The following is a 22,910-nucleotide window of genomic DNA, read 5'->3' on the forward strand; positions in this document are numbered from 1 at the left end:
ATTCCTCAACAATAAGCCAATCAAAACAGTCTAAACATGTAAAAATCACAACATTTTGTTTACGGGTGACCCAATAAGCAAACCATCATGTACTCTGTTCTCGATTCCATAAATAGAACAACCACAAAGAATTTTTAGCTTAGTAACCTTGCCCATGGAAATTTTCAGTTATCCATTTATCTTTCCCTGCAGGTTTGGATGCTAAGATACATAGAACATAGTGGAAACAGTGAACATTAGTGCACAAATAAATCATCCGGACCAGATGTAGCAATAAGTAGTATACATGGAGATGATAATTAAAAAGGAGAAAATCAACGTCTTCTGCAAATCTGCCAGTGTGAAATTACTTTCCTTGAACTGCACTGAAATTGATCGATTCATTGCATGGACACTAGCGAGGTTCATAATGAATCCAATACACTAAATCCTCACTTTTGCACCAATGGAAAACTGCACAAAGGATAAGACTATGATTATTAAGATTCAAATATGGTAATGTTGTTAAAATGTTCATATTCTTTTGTTAGATAAATCTCTAGACGTGGCAAACTATAGAGAATTAGTGTAATCTTTTGTGGTTATAAAGTTCAAAATCATTTTCTGTTTTGGTTAATAGAACTACGTAGTGGAAAATAAAACATTTGAAAAATTTGTTGTTTATGCATAAATATGACCCCAGAAATGGACAAAACCTGGGCATGGCACTTGCCTTGTTGGGTTTTTTTTTTTTTTTCTTTCTGAAGAACAACAATGATGGAATAACTTTTGATTGTATTTGAACGTATTGCCAAAACATACCAAAATGAAAATGTATTTTGAAATGAAACGGGATTTTCGGGCCACATGGAGATGAATCAAGGGTTTTGTTGTACAAAGATCTCCAAATGACAGAGAACTACCAGGTATTAGGAGCAACAGCATGAAGAGAGTCCTTGGCATTAACTAGAAATACAGAAACAAAAACAGCTATTGGAGCAGAGAATGCAATTGCATTATAAGGCTGCAATTGAACAGATCAAGCAAGTTCAAATTAATGTACCATGAAACCTATTAGTCTGAAAGAGCCATGGAAAGTAACCAATACATTGCCCCTTCGCTACACTCGACTTCACTCCTTAAGGTTACCTGTTGTATCATACACTTATTGCATTGTTTCCCACGCTTCATACCTCTCTCTTTCTTCTTAAGGTAAAGGGCCAGGCATGGTGGGGTAGGAGCATCCAGTCGGCAATCTTTTTGGCTTGACCAAGAAGTCTTATGTCCTCCGAGTCGCACGGCGTTTTAACCGAAAAAACTTCTTGCGCAATTCATGCGTTTCTGTTTTTATGACCATAAATTGTTTCTTTATTTTCATTTCAAATTGTTCACTGGACTTTTTATCAATATGAAAGCACCGAAAGGGAGTCACAAGCCTTCTTCCTTGAATCCATAATAAGGAGCTGCCTCTATTTCATATTCTCAGGGTACTAAAGACGTTCCAGTTGGTCCCCTCTACAAAGAGGATCCCTTCATTACACTCGACTTAAACAACCTTCAAACTACTAAAGCTATTTGTAACATAATAATTTATATCTTTTTTTTGTTGTTGATAAGAATAAGGATTTTATAAACATTGTGAACGATAGAGAGTACAAAGGAGGCCGAGATAGCCCCCTAAACAGAAAAAACAAATTACAAGGCCAAAACAACACAAAAACGAAACGCAAACAATAAAAAGGGAAAACAATAAGGAAAAAGAGTAATACTAAGAGCTACACAAGCTATTCCATCTAAACACAAAATCTTCAAAGAGAACCTCGGCGAACTCCTTGTTTAGCTTAGTCCAAAAGAATATCAGCCCTAGTATCTCCATATACACCATGTGCACATAATAATTTATATCATCAATATTACTGGTCAACATAAGTGTATATATATATATTTTTTTCCTACTCAGGTACCTTAAGTGAAGATTCAAAAGAAATTCTTTTAAGTGGTTCATGTTAACCAACCAACTACTCCAAAAGACCGATCTGATGGAGAAGGGGAGAACTATGAATATAAGAGGGTCATGGGGCTTAACTGGGATGTGACACACCCAAGAGTGGAGGAAAATATACACTCAAGACTCCCCCTCACCCATAAGGGTGGAAAGATTCAAACCCGTAACCTATATGAACCTAGCGCTCTAACACCATGTTAAACAACCAACCACTCCAAAAGACCGATCTGATGGAGAAGGGGCGATCTATGAATATAAGAAGGTCATGATGCTTAATTAGGATATGACACACCCGAGAGAGTAGAGGAAAATATACACTCAACAGTTCATCAATTAATTTAACAAGTACTTGGACCCATAGCTTAGTTGGTTGACATATTGCAAGAATTGTGATAATCTGACATCCATTGCTTCGGAATACCAAAAGGACAGATATTAATGGTTTTGTACAGTTCTGTGAAGGGAGCGTACAAAAAAAGAGCATCAGATTATCGCAACTCATATTGCAATCCAACTTTGAGGTCGTGGGTTCAATGCATCTCACCCACCAACAGAAAAACAATTAATTAAGAGAGTTTCTATTGCCTCTCTAACTTTTGCTAATAACACCCCAATTCATATGTAAATCACGAAAGATTAGCACACATCTTGGGGGTGGTGTTAGCAAAAGTTCGTGTGGCAATATAAACTCTCTTTATATTACAGCATATAGCAGCAATCATTGACACCAATTGGCATTAATCAAATTAATAACAAGCTATTTATGCATGAAATTTAGGGAGATGACGACTTTCAAAGTACCAAAAAAATCCTAAACTCCCAACTTTTTTCAATATATGCAAGACACAATAGTTCATGCCCTTGGAGGAAAAACAAAAAAAGGTCGAATATACCTTCATTTCTGTTGGCAGGGTTCTAGGCTTAGTGGCAGTTATGCTCCCAAAGATGAACTTTGGTTTCTTTTCCGCAGGCTTTAGTATTTGTAATGAGCCTGTTAGAGTCTCATCCAAACTCATCATGGCACCATTATTGTTAAACTTCCCAAGATAATTAGGTGCTGAAAATATTGTTACAAGTTTCCCGTTAGCAAAGAACTCATATCCATCCATCACAACCTGCAAACACAAAGGCACAAATTTGTTTAACCCATCAAAATCACTCTGATTGTGACATGATGCAATACATTGAAGGGTATTTTAGAAATTACCCCCAGTTAAATTGGTGATATTCGGTTTACCCCCTTGTAAAATGCAAGATTAGGTTCACCCTCCTTGACCACAAGTCAACATAGCATTTTCTTGACGATTTAACAAGGAAATTTTGATTTTTTTTCAAAATGCTCTTCAAATACTAAGATTACTAAATCAAAATTTTGGAAGGAAAAAAAAAAAAAAAAAAAAAAATCAAAATTTCACTATTAAATCATCAAGAAAAAGCAATGTTGACTTACGGTCAAGGGGGATAAACCTAATGTAGCATTTTGCAGGGTTAAACCTAATATCACCAGTTTAACAGGGGGGTGTTTCTAAAATACCCTACATTGAAATGGTAATTCAAACCTGATGAGCACGGCATATGAGTTTGAGATCATGCTTCTGAAGAAACTTTGAGACCACATCAGAGCCGAAGGTATATGAAGTGCCCCTGTCGTCATTCATCCCCCAACCTTCAACATCTTTACTAGGATCCGACCATAGAAGATCACAGAGTAAGCCTGTGTCTGGGACTTCGGTTGGGCGTTGAAGGTTTCGTATCTGATCTAAATCATGAAGATCAGGAGAAAGGCCTCCATGCACACAGAAAATCTTGTCATCAATGAGAGCTGCCACAGGTAAGCAGTTGAAACAATCTGTGATGACTTTCCACAGCTGGACATTGAATTTCAGCTTACATTCTTCATAAAATCCGTACGTACGGTTAAGAGATTCACATTCATGATTGCCCCTCAAAAGGAAAAAGTTTTCCGGATACTTGATTTTATATGCAAGAAGAAGACATATCGTCTCCAAGCCTTGCTTGCCTCGATCCACATAATCCCCCAAGAATAAGTAATTAGCCTTAGGAGGGAATCCACCACAATTGAAAAGCCTTAAAAGATCAGAATACTGACCATGAATGTCACCTGATTATCAAAAATAAAGTATAACGTCAAGAAAAGGATTAAGGACTTCTTCTACTTTTTTATGTAAAGAGCTGAAATCATTGAACCAGAACTGTAAAAAGGGAGGGGAGCAGAAATAGCTCGTCTTACTGTTTGCTAAATTTCTTCATATTATAGGATGGAGACTTAGCAAGAAAGGCCGACAAATCAATCTCAACAGTTAAAGCAAAAGAAAAAGAAATGATAGAAGTTGCAGGGATGAAGCATAAACTAAAATAAGAATTAAAACTTGGCATACCTAAGCGTGCTAATTGATCATAAAAAGTGTATGTGTGACAGTGCGAGTTGTGTGTGTGTATATATATATGTATATCACATTAGTATTGTGTATGTGAACACCCTTGTGAAACTCACTTAGTAATTTGATCAAACACCTATTAGGTACTTAACCAAACACTTTATATGCTACACCTTCCAAGACTTTGTTTGATAATGACAATGAAAAGTAACCAAACTAATAGTAGCAAATGAAAAGAAGATAAACAACCACACAAAGAAAAGAGTAAAAACACAACACCCACAACACAAGATTTTATGTGGTTCACCCAAAGGCTATGTCCATGGAGGTATGAGTGTTGGAGCTCGATTTCACTATGAAGAAAACGGAGCAAATCGATACAAGGACTCCCTTTATCACTTAAATTCATCTTCTTCTAGATCTCAATCTTCCCAAACCTCTCAACCTCTCCTCTCTTGGGTTTCTTTCTTTATCTACTCTCTTCTCTAGAAAAGACTTAGACTTGAAGTTAGACTTCTTACAACAAAAGAACAAAACCCTTATTAGAAGCACCACATACGTGGGCCATTCACATAAGCTACAAGCCCAACCCAAATTACCTTAGACCGACCCAACAATACACACACTTGGATTGAACCCAATTGATTTTGAGTCATACTTCAACAATTAGTGTATAAAAAATAATGTTAAAGGATCAAATGCCCTTATTTCCATTTTTTAAAATAAAGATTTCATATCAAAGTTGTTAGCCAACCAACTACTCCAAAAGACCATCTGTTGGAGAGGGAGAGAATTATGAATATAAGAGGGTCACGGGGCTTAACTGGGGTATGACACACCCGAGAGTGGAGGAAAATATACACTCAACAAAAGTGTAGAAGGATACAAACAGCTAACCTACCAAGAAAGTAGAAGATACAAAAGGAATAAAAACAAACAAATGATTAGAGACCAGACTATTAGCAAAGCCTTATCCCAATTCGCAAAAATCTGATCTCAATTGAAAAAATTATGTTCCTTCATTCAATTATATCCAAATCCAAGAAGTTTGTTAAATCAATTTTGGGGCTGGCTGCTATAAAAGGAAAATTGATAACTTGGATATTCATCAAGCAGTAGGACTGGTCACAGACGTCATTACAAAATCATTCTAAAAATGTAAAATGACGTACAAATAGGGTCAGAAACAGCGGCATCCCTAAGATAATCCATCATCATAAAGCTCACAACATGTAAAATTTGATTTGGGAGTGCACACATTCCACATCTTCGGGTTATCAACCGTCTTCCAGTCACAATTGCATTCCATAATTGGGGGAGGGGGGAACAAAAATAATATCAATTTATCCACCACCATCAAAAGAATCCTACTAACAAATGATATAATTTTCTTCATAATTCAGAAATGAATGCACCCCATTTCAGAATGACCAATTTAATCATTGCCCATAGAAGATTTTCAATCAATGTTCGAAAGTAAACGCAACCCATTTCAGTCGCCGTCCCCTTTTTCAGAAGGTGCAAACTAAGACATACCCAAAGTGGATTTTCTTAATTTGATGTGGATAGTGAACACAATGTTAAGAAAACAGGGCAATTGAACCAAGAAATGAATTGAAAAAAAAAAAAAAATACAAACGCAAATCACATAAAGAATACAAAGGTTATGTGGTTCCCTCAAGATTGAGGTATGTCCATGCAGGGCCAGATTTAAGGTTGGGGCTGTGGGGGCAAGTGCTCCCACAAGAATTTTCAAAGTCTATGGACTGGTGAACTATTGCAAAAGATTTTAGGATAAAAAAACCTGCCATTGTTGCCCTCACAAAAAAAAAAAAAAAAAAATTCCACTCTTAACTGCCCCTACAAATATATTTTTTTCACTCTTAGTTGTCCCCACAAAAAATTTTCTACTCTTGGTTGCCCCCATATGGGCAAAATCCTGACTCTACCCCTGCATCCTTGGATCACAATGATTCCACTCAAAAATTTTCTACTCTTGGTTGCCCTCATTTGGGCAAAATCCTGACTCTACCCCTGCGTCCAATGATTCCACGAAAAGAGAAAACTCACACTTACATATTACACGCTTTCATAAAAAAAGAGAAATATATAGCTCAGGAACATAGTTAGTAAATTCGCGATTGATTTGCGAATTAGACGAATCATACTCTTTCCGATCAGAACTGCTGTTCGTTTCAAAGATTCGGATAAATTCGCGGATCTTTGAATCCAACGACTAGATCGCAATTTGTACGTATATTCTGTTAAGTATTTTAATAAAATATTTCGTACTTCTGTGTTCTCAGTTCTCACTTTAAAACTCAAAAGAAGGGGAAAAAAAAACCTAAGCTGAAAATCACCCTCACCTGCCCACTATGGAGTTTACTCGTTTGCCGCCATGGGACATGATGATTTTGATATTAATTAGTATATCATGTTTTATACTTTTCATTTACATTGATTATTAGATGGATTAAAACTAAATCTTTAATTGCGAATATATATTTTATTGGATGAATTGTGGACTATTTACTTAAGATATTTTTAATTTAAGTATTGATAATTTGATAAGTAGATTAGAATTGTTAGGTCATGTCATATGTTATATATATCCGAATTTTTGAAAGTTTTAAAAATTGTTAGATCAAAATCATTCTTGAATTATTTCTGTATTGTATTTTTACCGTCCTGCGTTTTTTTCGCCGAATTTTTGAGTGAACCACTGCATCGCTATTCCGAATGGTACTCGATTTATTTCCGTACCATTTTTTTCCCGTCCACTGAATTGCTAACTATGCTCGGGAAAACATAAATAGGGTTTTACATAATACTAGTGCAATTACGAAAATACCCTGAGCTCGATTACAGTACTCCTTCCTGAAGGGTAACATCAGGAAACCAAACAGAACCCATTTCATAAGAAGCAATTTAATTCACACCTCATAACAGATTTTTTTCAGAATCAAAACTCTAAAATCGAAACAACCCATCATAGAATAAGCAATATAATTCATACCCATTTCAGAAATTCATAAAAAAGCAAAGATGGGTGTTCATAATTACCGCAAATTTTAATGGGGGCTTCGAGCTTCAATAGATTCGGCTGATGCATGAAAATGTTCTTGGAGACGAGACATAGTTGTCGAACCTCAGACTCCCAGAGCCGCACCTGCTTCCCTTGTTTCCCTCGTAGGAGCCGATTAATTATACCATCTAGAACTGCTGAGTTCATCTCCTCTTAGTTCCACTGAAACTCGATCAAGAGGACCCCTTTTTGTTGTCGTTGTTGTTGTTCTTCTTCTTCGTTTGCTGATTTTATAAGTCTTACATGCCTTGCAGATGAGAAGTCTTTATTCTTTTCTTTTACTTTATCTATGGGAAGTTTGGCATTTCTTCCTCTCTGAGAAATGATGAGCTTTCGAAACATTCTTCCTTACCCACGAATCCACGATAACTGATTTAAAGTGAAAAGGAACAGAGAATCTTTGCAGCAAAGAGAGCGACCTTTTGTTTTGTGTGTGCGCGTGTGTGTGTGAGAGAGAGAGAATCTGTGGGGGTGAAGCTACAGCCATTTAAGTTGAAACTTGGGAAGTTGAAGAACAAAAATGGCGACTTGTGCGGTGAACGGTGAGCCTCTCTGCCTAGTCTAATTAATTTAGTTTAACTCCTTTCGAAATTACCATATGACCCATTAACTCCTTCCCACGGAAAATTTTGGAATAAATTTTAAATTTTGCAAATTCATCGATCCAATGGCCCAATCATTGACAACTGGAAATAGTCTTTAAACGAAAATTTGCTGTTTCGAAAATGATTCATGATAATCTGACTCAAAAAACATAATCAATCTGTGAGTGATTGATGTACCAAGTGCACGGAATCATTGATGTTTTTATTTAGGATACACAAGGAAAACGATCTACAATTCTATATCCTTGCCACGTCAATCACATATTGACCATGTATGTTTTAACGAGTCATTTTATCATTAGTCTTTGAAAATTTATATGCTAAGTTGATGAAGAATGACATGATATCTTATGCATTAAAAAAGCAAGAGGTATTGGTTTGTAGAGAGTACATCTTGAGAGACGAATTTGGAGTGATTTAAGTGCTTAATTTTACTTAATATTTAAAGCATGTCATGTTGTGCCATTGGTTCATCAGTTTATCACATAATTTTGAAACATCCAATCTTTGCTCCTATGACCAGGGATTAGGTTTTTGGAATGGATCCAGTTCAAAGGCACTTAATTGACGTGCTACATAAATCATTATTCAAGAAAATTTTGAAAAAGAGATATTTTAGGAATTAATCCTTGGGTTATTGCTTTCATGGTATGTATTAAAGAATGGGAGGAGGGTTTCAATCCTTCACTCTAAATGCATAAGATCTAGATTCTTACAAAATTTATGGGAGATTTGGCTTTTCTTCCCTCCAAGAGATGATGAGCTCTTGAAATATTTTCCCTTACCCACGAATCCATCGTTGATTTAAAAAGAGAATATAATCTTTACAATAAAGAGAGCGACTTATCATGTTGTGTTGTGTGTTTCATAATGATGTTTGGACATGTAATCTACTTTTGTTAATCGTGAGACAATCAATGAGTCAATAAGGTATGAGATAATGCAAGGACCTAAAATTTTACCTACACGTCAAATCGCACCTCCCCCCACCCAACTTAATCCAATTCAATTCGACAACGACACTATAGCTCAACGTATGCATGTATGGAGTATGGCTTAGGGTCCCTCTCTCCATGTTTGGGAAAGAAATTGGGTGTCCCTTAGAGCAGGGGGCGGAGCTAGGATTTTGCTCATGTGGGGGCAGCCAAAAGTATAAAAAAATTTGTGACGACAATTAAGAGTGAAAAAAAATAGTTGTGGGAGCAATTAAGAATGAAAAAAAAAATTTGTAGGGGGAATAATGGTAGATTTCTTTATCGGCCACTAAAATCTTTCGCAATAACACATTAATCCATAGAATTTAAAAACTCTCATGGGGCCCACTCTAAATCCACCCTTGCCTTAGAGCCCAACAGAGGATGCTAGTCATTTTCATCAAGGTGTGGCCTCAAATCATAGTCCAATAGTTTTTAAAATTAAGTAAAATGAATCTTAACTAATACATCGAAGCACATAGGCCTTGATGTTGCACAAAGGCAAATTCTGATACCCTTGAAATAGTGAAACGCCATACATCCTTAGTGAGCAATACTATGGCAGCATTTCACTCTAGTACCTTTCCTAGTTGTTAGTAAAAGTTGGTGTGCCAATAAAATCTCTATAATTTTATCGAGATAAGAAAAAACATTGTTTGGAATTAATGCGAATCCCAAGGTCCATTTGATGGGGTGCCCTTTTTTTCCTATCGTCTACTTAGATCCGTTCAATTTTCCTAGAACTTGCAACCCATCTCATCCAATATGTTGTAGCGCGGTAGTACTCCACACCCTCACTCCTTGAAATTTTGCAGGCTCAATCCTTTTTTTAAATAAAAAATTATTTACAAGTAAATAATATTTCTAAAAATAATATTTCTAGAAAATGCATTCCCTCGTACAAAAGACTCTATGGTTAGACTCGTTTAGCATCCGTTGTTAGATTCGTGAATATTGTTTAACTCGAACTCAATTTTGATTTTTGATTGCAATTCCAAGTTCCTCTTATTTCTTATTCGCCATTTTTTTTCTCTGTCAATCTCACTCTCGAAACGTTTGAAAAAGTGTGAAAATCTGTTCTTCAATAACTGGTTTTGGAGAGAGAGAGAGAGAGAATGGGAGGTGGAAGTATTGGGAACTATAGAAACCCATGTCTGACCATGCATCAGCCATGGGCGTCATTGCTTGTTTACGGCATCAAGCGTATCGAAGGAAGATCTTGGCCTTCTCCTATTAGAGGTACTCAAATAAGCCCTAATTTTCATTCAAAAACCCCTAAATTATATATTAATTTTATTTTCTTCTTCATATGGTTCCTCTTGATTCCATTCAATTATTTCTTTTGGTGGTGTGGTGAAGTGTTTCTGGGTCTGATTTCTATTAATTCGTCTTGATTTCAAATCCCCCCTTTTTGTTTTTGTTCTTGGTGTGGTGATGAGTGACGGGTTGGGTTTGATTTCTTTTAGATGAGTCACTAATCACTATCAGAGCACACAGAGAATTTAGGTTTTCTATGATATTAGGGTATACATATATTTATAAACATATATAGATGTTATTTATTTAGCTTTTGTGGATGAAGTACAAAAAAGGAAAAAAAAAATTGATTTTCAGTTTCGTGGTGCTTGAATTTCCCTAAAAAGTCATACCCTTTTGTATGTTTTTCTTCTCCCATTTATAGACCCACGATGGCATCATGTTGTCTTCAATTTACGAGCAAATGAAGGTTACATAACTCTTCGTAAAATTGGCAAAAATCTCAGAAAGGGGTTGTTTCTCTTAGGACTTTATCTGTTCTTTGTTTTGGGGAGAAACACGTGATTGTCACTTGTGTTTTGGGTTGGATATTGGATTAGATTAGAAGGTTGGAGGTTTTCCATGTGCGCGATCGTGATGAGTCCTGAGCTCATGTAGCTTGGTCGGTCAGATGACCTTTCTCAGGCTGATAAGTTAGTGATGCAGGAGTAAATGATGCCCTGTAAGAGAAATAACCTGGTTGTTTGATTATCAAAATATTTTTGCTGAAATGCATACTTATAATTTTGATTATTTTAATTGAAATTCAATGTTCACTGTAATATTTCGTAAAATGAATAGTAATTAAAATTTCAATGAAATATGTACATAAAGAAGCAATCAAATAAATTTCTTGTCGAACTTTGTGGAAATGAAAATATTTTGGTATATTTGGTGGAAATATGTCAAAATTTAATTCTATGCAACAACCACTTCAAAGAATAAATTAAGACAACATGGTTCCGTTATATCATTTATTGCACTCTTTAGGTGTCTTTCTACTATTTTTTCAATAGGCAGGTGGTGTTTTGTAATTAATTTCAAAAGTTTGTCATGTTATATGGTAATCATCAAACACCATTTGGTTAGTAAGTCATCATCATTGAAGCCTTATTCCAAAGATTTAGGGTCTGCTATGGTTAGTAAATACTTCAGAAAAAAGAAAATGACATATACTCCATTGCAGAATTGGGGGAGACGGGGTGAGGGGTTATCTCCTGTAAATTTTCTTTTGTTTTATCCTTTCATATCTTTCTTCCTTTAATGGAGTTCATAAGATTTTTTTATTTTTTATTTTTTATGTTATAATTTAGCTTGCAATTAAAGTTCTTTTTAATTGTAGTCTTCTTTTACTCTTGAGGATGGTCTTCATCATCATCATAAAATCCTTATCCCAAGGGTTTGGGGTCGCCTAAATGAATTTTTTTTCTCTATCCAACTCTATCTAGAGCCACATCTTCTGTTATTGATAGTGTTCGACTTTTTCAATCAACATTTGGGTCTTCCTCTCGCTCTTTTAGGACCTTCAACTTAATTATTTCTTCTAACTGGGGCTATAATCGACCTTCATTAAACATGCCCCAAACTACATCTTCTGAGGTTGATCTTAATATATAGAATATTGGCTTTGTGAAGGTCGACTTTGGATTCATGCTGCCGGTAAGGTTCCAGATCAAGAAACAATCAAAGCAATGGAGGAATTCTACAGGGAAATCTATGCCGTGAATGGGATAACTGATCTCAAGTTTCCAGAACATTACCCAGTTTCACGACTTTTAGGTATGTAAATTGATCTATCTGTTGGAACATCAAAAATCACTTTTTTCTATGTGTCTCAGTTGCATTTCTTACCAATATGACTGTTTCCATAAATGCAATGATTTTCTATCTCGATTCAATTCTGCATACCTAAAATGGAAATCAGTTATATTGAATCATATTGGAACTAAATCATGAGATTTGTTATCATGTATATATTTTCTTTCTATATTTCGAAGACACTAGCAATCTGTGGTACTTCATATGTAACTTGAAGTGTTTAACTGTATCAAAAAATTTCTGCATTTGTCATGAGCTGCCTTTTTAAGCTTTTGCAGAAATATAGTCTAGTTTTGGATTAAAAGTTTCTAGGAGAATATCTAATAGTCCTACAAATTTTTTAATTGATCCTTTCTACAGGTTGTGTTGAAGTGGTTGGGTGTGTTAAATGTGAAGAGCTGGTGTGCTGGGAGGAGGTTCCTGAAGGGGTGGGCACCAAGCTTCACTTTACTTTCTCTTTAAGTATATCAACAAAATAATATATGTTGTTCGCCATTATTTAATTTCTTATTTTTCCAATTTTAGTTTAATCATTAAAGATTGTTTACAGGTGAGGTTAGAAGGTCAAACAGATTTTTGCTGGCTCTGTGAGCAACCACAGGTATATCTTCTTAGAATTAGAGATTGAAGAAAATGCGCCCTAAGGGCACCCATTAAGGTGCATTAAACACACCTTGGAAATAGGCATTTGAGGTTATTTTTGGTATAAAAAAATTGAGGGCATTTTTGGTAGGAAATTAAATTTCCAAGGTGTATTTAATGCAACTTGACGTGTACCCTTAGGGCACATGTTAACAAAACCCTTGAAGAATTTACGTTTAAGATGTCTTCTGCTTTAGAGGGCTTCTTCTTTAATTTATTGATGAAATCATTTTCTCTAAATAAATTCAGAAATTATTAATTCCATTTGAGATGCGAGGGTATCAAGGTGTCTATAACTTGGAACGTAAGGTACGCACACACCACCGCCAAATAAGACTTTTTTTGTAATGCGTGTTTGTTCTTGTTTGGTTGACTTGCGTACACAATGTTGTGAGCTAATTCATATATTCTCTTGAAACTCTCACAGATATATGAGGCAGCGGTTAGAGGTCTTTCTCCGGTTGAAGGTCCATTGCCAGTGAAGTTTCCGCTTCCCAATCCACGAGATCCTTTTTCATTGAAGCCAGGATCACTTGCTTCATACTTATCTGGTTTTAAAGGAACAGAAGTGGAGAAGACACCGAGTCTTAGTGCAGCCATAGCTGGTGCTCGGGCTGCAGCTACACAATTCTCAAAGAAAGAGCAGAAACACCAAACTAATACAAACCAGGAAAGTAATATTCTTGATTCCACTGAAGCAAATCATTTGAAAAATAAAGAGCAGGGCAGTGAAATGTATTATGAAGGAAATAGCAGTAACAATAGTCAAGCTCCTCGTAGATATTTTACCCGGCAGCATGGGGCTCCTTCTAAGGTCAGCTTTGTTCTCTCTTCGACTTTTTTCCGCTGAAATTCTGGATCTGCATATTGAATCTTCTGTTATAGAAAAATGCTCTCTTATGCATGAACCTATATAACTAGAGCACCAATTTAGTTAACACGATAACCAAAACGAAACAAGATATAAGGAATATTCTAATTTTACCTGAGTGATTCGAATTAGCTCCCGTTGTTTGAATTTCTCAATGTACATCTCCATTGAAGTTATGATTATGCCTCAGCTACAATGGAGAGAGAAATTTGACATAGCAAACACATAAACTGAATTAAAGAATGTCTCGACGGACCGTAGATTGCCTTGTCAACTCATTCAATTAATGACCAACAAAGCTTAGAGGCATGTTTTTCTCTGATTTGGGAACTTGTATTAAGTTGCATTTCATATTAGTACTTCTATGATACTATTAACTGTCCTCTTTAGGGTTTAAACTTTCTTCTTGATGGAATTGATGACTATGCGTTTTCACAGTGATGGCGAAAGCTAGGATCAATGTGATTCCGCCATGCTTGCTGATGTCACTGTTGATCAGCACGAGCAGGAGTTCATGTAGATGTATAATTTCTTCACATCTTTTGTTTTAATATATCTGAAATGATTTATACAGATTCTTTGGTAATGCAGTGCAGGAATTCTCTCAAGCTTAATTTTGAGGTTCCCCTCCAGATTTTGTTGAGGATTTGAGATACCTCCATGGGTTTTTTAACTGATCAACATACCCACTTTGGCCATCGATTAGAGACAAACGAAAATGAATGAAATGCCATCATATGCAACCTCTTGCCCAAAAACCACTTGTTTTTTTCTCCCCTCAAAACCCGTCATCTTCCCCTTCTAGGGTAAAATTTTTACTCTTGGCTTCAACGTTAAGAATCTCCTTCAAATCTTAAGAATAAGATAGGGTTTTTTGGGAAGGTTGAAGAAATTTTAGAAAAAAAGAAAAAGAATTTACACTAGAGATTGAAAGGGTTTTGGAAGAAAAAATTAAGGGTTTTTGGCCAGAGGTGGAAGTCTAGGGCATTTTGGTCATTTCATAATAAATATCTCATGGAGGACTGTGGTCTAGGGGGTATGTTGTCAGTTTCATAACCCAGGGTCTCTATAATTTCACCGAGACCCCCCAGGGGTACCTCGAAATTACCCTAAAAAATATGTTATTCTTCAAGATCATTGGAATGATCCTTAAATTAGTGTAATGTGAATCTTAAGGACCCTCCATGCAGACATCAGACTGACTAGGCTAATTATAAAATGACTAGGAAGGTGATCAATCAAGTCTGAAGGACCTGTTGAGTATTAAAATTGGGGACAGTTGACAGTAACTGAGGTGGTTAAACTTAAAGGATCCATGTAATCAAGTTGTAATGTTGTCTCAATGCCCTTCTCATACCTCTGACAGAAAACTCCTCAGTGGAGCCGTCAAAATGCAAGAGTAAATAAGGGATTTGGTTAGTGACCTGACAAGGGGGGTAAGATAATGATCCACAATATGCCCTTGACCACCAATTTTTTAAGGAAAATGCTGGAATGACACAAACGGATACACAAAGGTGACACAAATGATGCGCTGGTGCGAGCATAACTGTAGATGCTTTTTACCTGCTATGCGCACCACCAGGTCATTGTGTCACCTTTGTGTCAACGCAGCACAACTCATTTTTCAGACACATAAAGATGAAATGGGTATAAGAATGTGTTTTGACGCCTGACATCATCGCCTTCCTCTCCAAGGGCATTTTGCATGCCAATATATGTCAATCCACAAAATGCCCCTAAAGTAATGATTGGATGGCACAGGGATGTACATCTCAATCCAACACCACGGCTCTCTAGATTTCATGCCATTGATCAGATTTAAAAAAAGAAAAAAAAAAAATCGGCTCATCCTCCAAATTTTAAAAACTAAAATTCAACTATGAAAAATAATTTTTTTTTTAGTTGTGATAATCTGATGCACTTATACACCCCCATCATAGAACGATAAATCATTTTCCTGTGTGTCACGAGGTAAATGATTTATGATTCTATGTTGGGGGCGTATGTTAGAGGGTGGGCGTCAGAAAATCATATTTTGTTTTTTAGTTACTAGAATTTTGATATCTATATTCTTGTGGCATCAGATCATGTTTTTGGATATTCTTGGGATCTCCAAAACATGGGTGTCCAAAATCACACTCCTAGGTTTATAGGTTGTGGCATCTGATCATGTTTTTGGATATCCATGTGATTGAGTCCCTTGGGATCTTCAAAATGTGGGTCTCCAAAATAGCACTCCTAGGTTTATATGATGGGTGTACACACACAGCAACTATGGTTTTAAATCTCGTCCGATACATCTCGGATCTTGATATCGTCCACCAACGAGACGGATAGACAAGTCAAATGTATCGGATGAGATTTAAAATCACAGTTCATTTTTCCTATTGTTGAACACGATGACTCAAATGTATTGAAAAACTCGTCGGAGACGACTTAGTCTCGTTCATGGATGAGATGAGAGGTCAAAACGAGTTTTAAAACCATGACTGCAACAATCATTGGTAAGTGAGTGGGAAAGACACTGCCAAGTGTATACCCCATCATAGTAAGATTAAGGTTATTTTTCTTCTCCACTTCCTTTCTAACAAAAACTTTCTATTATTTATATCTTGCTGTGTAACTTTTATTATCTAAAACAGGGTTATTAAAAATAAATAAATAAAATCTACTAGCACACCAATTTTCTTGTAACACTTCTTGTCCCTGCCCCCACAATCTGTCTCTTTGCCTTCCTCAACTCTCTCCTATCATTCCTTCTCCCTTTCTATCTCTTACAACATTTTTTGTTTCTTATATTTTAGAAAGAAGACCCTAAAAGATGAGATAATAGTGTAAAATCTAGGGAAAATTACTTGAAGGACCTTGATGGAGGGATTTTTTCTAAATAGTCCCCAAGTTTTGGACAGTGCCTTAATAGTCCAGTTGGTAAGCTTTTCTATTCTTAACAGTCCTTGAACCTCAACTCTCGCATATCTCATGATTGAATGCCATAATTGTTCGAACTCATCGTTTTCAAACAAAAAAATTATATTTTTAGCATCTCAATTGAATTTTAGAGATTCCATTTCGTCGAAAAAAATTTAAGAAGAAACCATTTTCAAATGGATTTTTCAAGTATTTTGAAGATATATGTAAAAAATTAGATTTTTTTTTACTTTTTTCTTCTTTTTCTTAATTTTTGGATGAAAATCGATCAAGAATGGTTCTTTTGATTTGAAATCATCTAAACAAGTCTTTATCTCTAGTTTTTAATTGATCTTTCCAAGTATTTTAGTAAAAAAACTTGAAAATCGAAAAATAGGTGGATTTTACCTAGTGTTGAGTTCACCACTTTTTATTTATTGTCGAACTCGACAATAAATAGTGGTGAGTTTGCCAATAATGATGGACCATTAAGAAATAAAAGGTTTACTAAATGTCCTATCAATCTATCACCCAAAATTAAGGAACTATTTAGAAATAAATCCTTCAGCCAAGGTCTTTTAAGTAATTTTTTGAAAAATCTATAAATCCAAACCCTAGTGTTTAGAAGTGGGAGTTGGAATCGATGGAATTAGTTATAACTCCTCAAATAAACTCTAATGTTTGGTTTATCTAGGGAATCAGCCTAGCAGTTATAAATAAAAAAAACTTCAACCCTTGTATTTTGTTAAGATCGGCTATGACTCAGTTGAGTCAATTTGGTTTTATGCATTTTTTATTATTATAAATAATTAAATGTAATTATTAATTTAAATATTTATCATATTAAATAATTGTGATTTTGTGATTAAATATTTTCTCATCACTTTATTTCATTATAAATAATAACTATTTAAATATAAAATTCATTTAATAAGCAATAAAAGTGAGATAGACGATTAATATACAAGATAACTGAGCGAGTCAATTCAGTTTATGAGTTGAAACAATATTAAGATTTTTAGAGTAAGTCTAGCCTTGCTAACTTAGCAAGATTTCCAATCTCACTAGAGATTGTTGAGATCACTTTATAGCATCGAAAAACATGATCTGATGCCAAATGGATTTAGAGGATGAAATTCTATAAATTTTGAAGAAAAAAAATTATAATTTTTTTTTTCCATTGTTTAATTATAATTTTAATTTAGGAGTTTAGTAGTAATCATTTTTCAAAGCAATATATCATTTGGATCTAGGCGGACATAGGGACGGATCAATATATAACCTGGATCCGACTCGGGTTAAGGGATATCAATCCATATTTTTCTTCAGATCTACTACAAGGGGTCAAAACCCTATAAATTCGGATCACTCGAATTTCAGATAAAATTCAACCCATTTTATTATCTATTCTAATTACCTTATTTTATTAAAAAATAATAATTATTTAAATATGAATCTAGATTATGAATAATGTAAACGGAGTTGAATGATTTATATTAGAGTAGTCAATGGGTCGGGTTTTGGCCTGATCTAACTCGGTCTACTATTTACAGGGTTTGGGTTTAGTTATTAAGTCCATTAACTATCAGGTTGGGCCAGTCTAAGCCCGTTTTATAATAGGGCCGGATTTGGGTTTTAAATGTAGGCTCGGTAGGTGGCCCGGCCCGTTATACTATATTAAATACGATATATAACAATCCTATTATAAATTAATAATGATTCCCTTACCTTCGTAATGTCTTTGAAAATGGGTTTCGCCTCTGCCAGATTTGCAAATGGCCCGAATGTTGGTGGAAATGGACCGTAAGGCTATTAATGGATCAGATCAAACTCAAAACCCGATTGTTCCAATCCGAAAACTTTGGGTCTGGATCGATGTTTTGGATTCCGATAAGGATCTGACCCGATAAGGTTTCGATCCGATTTCTTATTGGATAGGATATGGATCAACCATGTCCTGATCCGATAATGACCTGATCTGATAACATGTTAGAAAGTATATAAATTATATTATACATTTATTGAGATGTGTGAAGTTGAATTAGATTTTGTATATAAAATTTGATTTGGCCCCGATCTGATCCTTATTGGATCGATCCCTAATATACCCTTATTTTATTTGGACCCGATCCATTAACAGTCCTAGTGGACTGGGCTTGGATTAAGATTTTATTTATTAAGCTGGCCCGGGCCAATATTTAGATGGGTTGGGTTAGGGCTTGATTTTTTAACCTGAAAAGGCTCGGCCCAATCCAACCCGGTCCATTGACAACCCTAATTTATAAACCAGATGATTCAAGTGAGTCAACTCTATTTTTGGGATTAAAGATTTTTGCCTAGAGTTGTAAATCCCACTCACATAGGTTAGGAGTTGTAACTCCTTTATAAATGGGGGATGAGGACCTTCTTGGAGTTGCAACTCTATGGAATTGGTGAACTAAACAACCATTTATAATTCTAAGGTGGGAGTTGTAATTCTACCTCCCTCCAACTCCCATTTTCAAACACGTCTTAATTGTCCTTTTTCTACTTTCTCTCTCTTTTACTTTGTTTACTTTTGGGCTCCCTCTCACTCATTGGTTCTAGTTGCAAAGAATGGATTAGATGCTTGAAGGTGCATAATACAAGCATCAACTACTTTTCTTGCTTTTTTTTTTTTTTTTAAAATATAAATTCTCTTTGGAGTGTTGGGTGACCTTATCTTAGGATTTTTAGCTTTTGCTTGAGTGGTTTTTGACAAAATTCGGAATGTGAACCCTCTCCATATAATCAAGTTGTAATGTTGTCTTAATGCCCTTCTCATGCCTTGTGATAGAACGGTGTCGTCAAAATGCATGAGCAAAGAAGGGTTTTGGTTTGTGACCTCACAAGGGGGGTGAGATAATGATCCACCAACAACATGCCGTAGACTCCCATTTTTTAAACACATAAGATGAAATGGGTATAAGAATATGTTAGAACAGATTTTAGCCAAAAATAAATAAAAAAACACTTGTTTGGCTCATCCTCCGAACTCCGAATTTTAAAACTAAAATTCATCTATGAAAAATGATTTGATTTGGTATTTTTTTTGAGTCGTGATAATCTGACGTGCCTCTCTAACATACACCCCCATTTTTTAGTTCTTAGAATTTTGATATCTACATTTGTGGCATCTGATCATGTTTTTGGATTCATGTGACAGGGCCTCTTGGGATCTCCAAAACAGGGGTGATCAAAATCACACTCCTAGGTTTATATGTTGTGGCATCCAATCATGTTTTTGGATATCCATGTGATGGCATCTCTTGGGATCTTCAGAACGTAGGTCTCTAAAATTGCACTCCTAGGTTTATATGTTGGGTGTACACACTGCAACCATGGTTTTAAATCTCGTCCGATCCATCTCAGTATTATCCACCAACGAGACGGATAGACAAATCAAATGTATCCGACGAGATTTAAAACAATAGTTCATTTTTCTCATTGTTGAATGAGATGAGTCCAAGACGACTCGATCTCGTTCATGGACAAGACAAGATGTCAAAACAAGTTTTAACACCATGATGGCAACAGTCATTGGTAAGTGAGCGGGGAAGACACAGCCATGTAAGATTATGTCATTTTACTTCTCCACTTCCTTTTTAACACAAATTTTCCATTATTTATATTTTCCAGAGTAACTTGTTATCTAAAACAGGGTTACTTATTCAAAAATAAATAAATTATAGTAGCACATCAATTTTAACACTTCTTATCCCTATCCCACAGTCTCTCTTTGCCCTCCTCAATTCTCTCCTCTCTTTCCTTCTCCCTTTCTGTCTCTTACAACATTTGTTTTTCTTATATTTCAGAAAGAAGACCTTAAAAGATGAGATGATAGAGTAAAAATCTAGGGAAAATTCCTTGAAGAATCCTGATTGAGGGATTTTTTTCTAAATAGCCCCCAAGTTTAGGGCAGTCTCTTATTTGTTCATTTGGTAAATTTTTCTTTTCTTAATAGTCACTCGACCTCGTCTCCCACATCTCACAATTGAATGTCCTAACCATTCGAATCATTGTTTTTATAAATAAAAAAAAATTGTATTTTTGGCATCTCAATCAAATTTCAAAAACTCTATTATGTCGGAAAGGATTTAAGAAGGAAGGATAAATCATTTTCACAGATTTTTTTCAAGTATTTTGAAAATGTATGTAAAAAATTAAGGTTTTTCACTTTTTTTTGTTCTTCTTAGTTTTTGGAGGAAAATCGTTAAGTTTTTTGTTGATTTTTTCATGTATTTTAGTCAAAAAAAATTTTGAAAATAAAAAATGGGTGGATTTTACTATTGTCGGATTCACCACTTTTTATTTATTGTCAAACTTGACAATAACTATTGGTGAGTTCACCAATACTGAGAGACCACTAAGAAATAAAAAGTTTACTAAATGTCTTATCAATCTATGATCCAAAATTTAAGAATAATTAAAAAACATATCCCTTTGTCGGGGTCCTTTAAATAATTGTTCAAAAAATCTATAAATCCAAACCTTAATTGTCCATTTTAACTTTCTTTCTCTCATTTGCTTTGTTTACTTTTGGGCTCCCTCTCACTCATTGGTTGTAGTTGCAAAGAATGGATTGGTTGATCATTTCAAGGTTAGTGAAACGACACGTGAAGGTGCATAATACAAGCATCAACTACTTGTTTTTTTTTTTCTTTTTACATTCTCTTTCGAGTGTTGGGTGACCTTATCTTAGGATTTTTAGCTTTAACTTGAGCTGTTTTTTGACAAAATCTGGAACATGAAATCCTAGTCTCTATGAAATGATTGTATCTATTCTTGCTTTGAAATTTTGACCAGAATCACTAATAATTAAGAAAATAAAGAGGGAGGACAAATGTATTCATGATTGTAAGAGAAAAAATATGACCCAATGCGAAGGAAAAGTGGGCTCACCCATAAACATGAGAGTCCAATATCAACTTGAACAACAACCACCAAGACAACTATATAACAACAAAGTCTTAATTATTTCAAAGATTTGGGGTTCAATGAACAAATTTCCACTTTGTATAAAAGTGAGTAATTTTTATTTTCAGTGTCTTAGTTTAAGCTTGCTATGATCAAATGGTCTTTAAGCATTTTATACTACTGTCCTTGAATTGCTGGTACAAGAAAAATTGCAATTGTTGGAGTCAACCAAATATTATACTCAAGCCCCACAAGTGGGACACATATGGATGGAGACCATTACTACTCAAATCATAGCAACAAGACCACCTCATTTAGTGGCATTAATGGATTGCCAGATAGAGCTGCCCAACTCTAGCTTGGTACCAGAGAAGCTAAGTACAACCAGAGGCCCAATTGATTTTGGATCAATCCCAACTGTTAGCTAGGTATAATAGGTGGGAGCATTTGATTTAAATCGGACAATTCTTTTTTGGTGGAGTGTGTGTGTGTGCGCGTGTTTGGGGACGTGTATGGGTGGGACATTCATTTGGTCTTTTTCAACTTGCACATTCTTTATATCAAAGTATGTATCGATGCACACGATTGAACTGTCTCGGTCAACTTTCCATCAGGATCATAATATATTGAGACGACTATGCTTTTTCAAACTTACTCATTTCTAAGTTTTTCTACTCATCTATCTAAATCATCTTTGTTTTGTGACACTCATGAATATGATATTTCTTGATTTCTCAACATCAAGTCCTATAAAGCATACTTAATCTTATTGTCTTCTTATAATATTTTTCTTAAAGTATAATTAGTCTTACTGTTATCTTATAAAAAATTTCTAATTAGTCTTACTGTTATCTTATGAAAAATTTCTTTTTATTTGATTAAAATGCATCAATCATATAATATTTCAAAAGCACAACTACACTAACCATCCAATTTTAATTCAATAAATTAGGGTCAAAGTTGTCCCATTTATCTAGTGATCAATGAAATTAAGCCCCACCTAGATTAGGCCTATAAATACAACCTAAGATGTGGTTTCTTCCTGCTTGCACTCTTGATCATAAAATAGTTCCAATTCTAATTTTTATGAAGCTCCGACTTTCAAGATAAAGTCGCTTCTTAGTGCATTCGATAACTAAGGCCCCACAATTTGATCGTTGTTTCATCGTAGTTAGATGGAGATCAAACCATGTTGCTACTTATTTGATCAGTGATTTCTCATCAACATGATTTTGTAATTTTGCATTAATAATAAAAAGCTTATTCTATCTTTGACTAGGGCTGTGAAAGTGAAAGACCTATAGAATAAGATCAACATCACTTTAATTATCATATTACAAGGACCCACAATTAATTTTGGAAATTAATAATGTTTCATATGCTGTTTGTTA

General features: G+C 35.1%; 2 protein-coding genes across 2 annotated transcripts; one reads left to right on the top strand and one right to left on the bottom strand.

Annotated features, from left to right (window-relative positions):
- Window positions 1-38: 38 nt before the first annotated feature.
- Window positions 39-7,991, bottom strand: LOC147402106 (serine/threonine-protein phosphatase PP1 isozyme 2-like). The gene is made up of 4 exons (XM_086443618.1): window positions 7,447-7,991; window positions 3,544-4,106; window positions 2,878-3,099; window positions 39-453 (listed from the first exon to the last, which is right to left on the bottom strand). The coding sequence occupies exons 1-4, from the start codon at window positions 7,613-7,615 to the stop codon at window positions 424-426; spliced, it is 984 nt and encodes a 327-aa protein (XP_086299744.1). The 5' UTR covers window positions 7,616-7,991; the 3' UTR covers window positions 39-423.
- Window positions 7,992-9,906: 1,915 nt separating this feature from the next.
- Window positions 9,907-14,306, top strand: LOC147402107 (uncharacterized). The gene is made up of 7 exons (XM_086443619.1): window positions 9,907-10,286; window positions 11,979-12,122; window positions 12,522-12,589; window positions 12,712-12,762; window positions 13,053-13,112; window positions 13,231-13,617; window positions 14,113-14,306. The coding sequence occupies exons 1-7, from the start codon at window positions 10,163-10,165 to the stop codon at window positions 14,113-14,115; spliced, it is 837 nt and encodes a 278-aa protein (XP_086299745.1). The 5' UTR covers window positions 9,907-10,162; the 3' UTR covers window positions 14,116-14,306.
- Window positions 14,307-22,910: the final 8,604 nt, after the last annotated feature.

This window comes from Akebia trifoliata, chromosome 5 (genome assembly GCF_017979445.1).
Source record: "Akebia trifoliata isolate Shusen 1 chromosome 5, ASM1797944v1, whole genome shotgun sequence".
Classification (NCBI taxonomy): Eukaryota; Viridiplantae; Streptophyta; class Magnoliopsida; order Ranunculales; family Lardizabalaceae; genus Akebia; species Akebia trifoliata.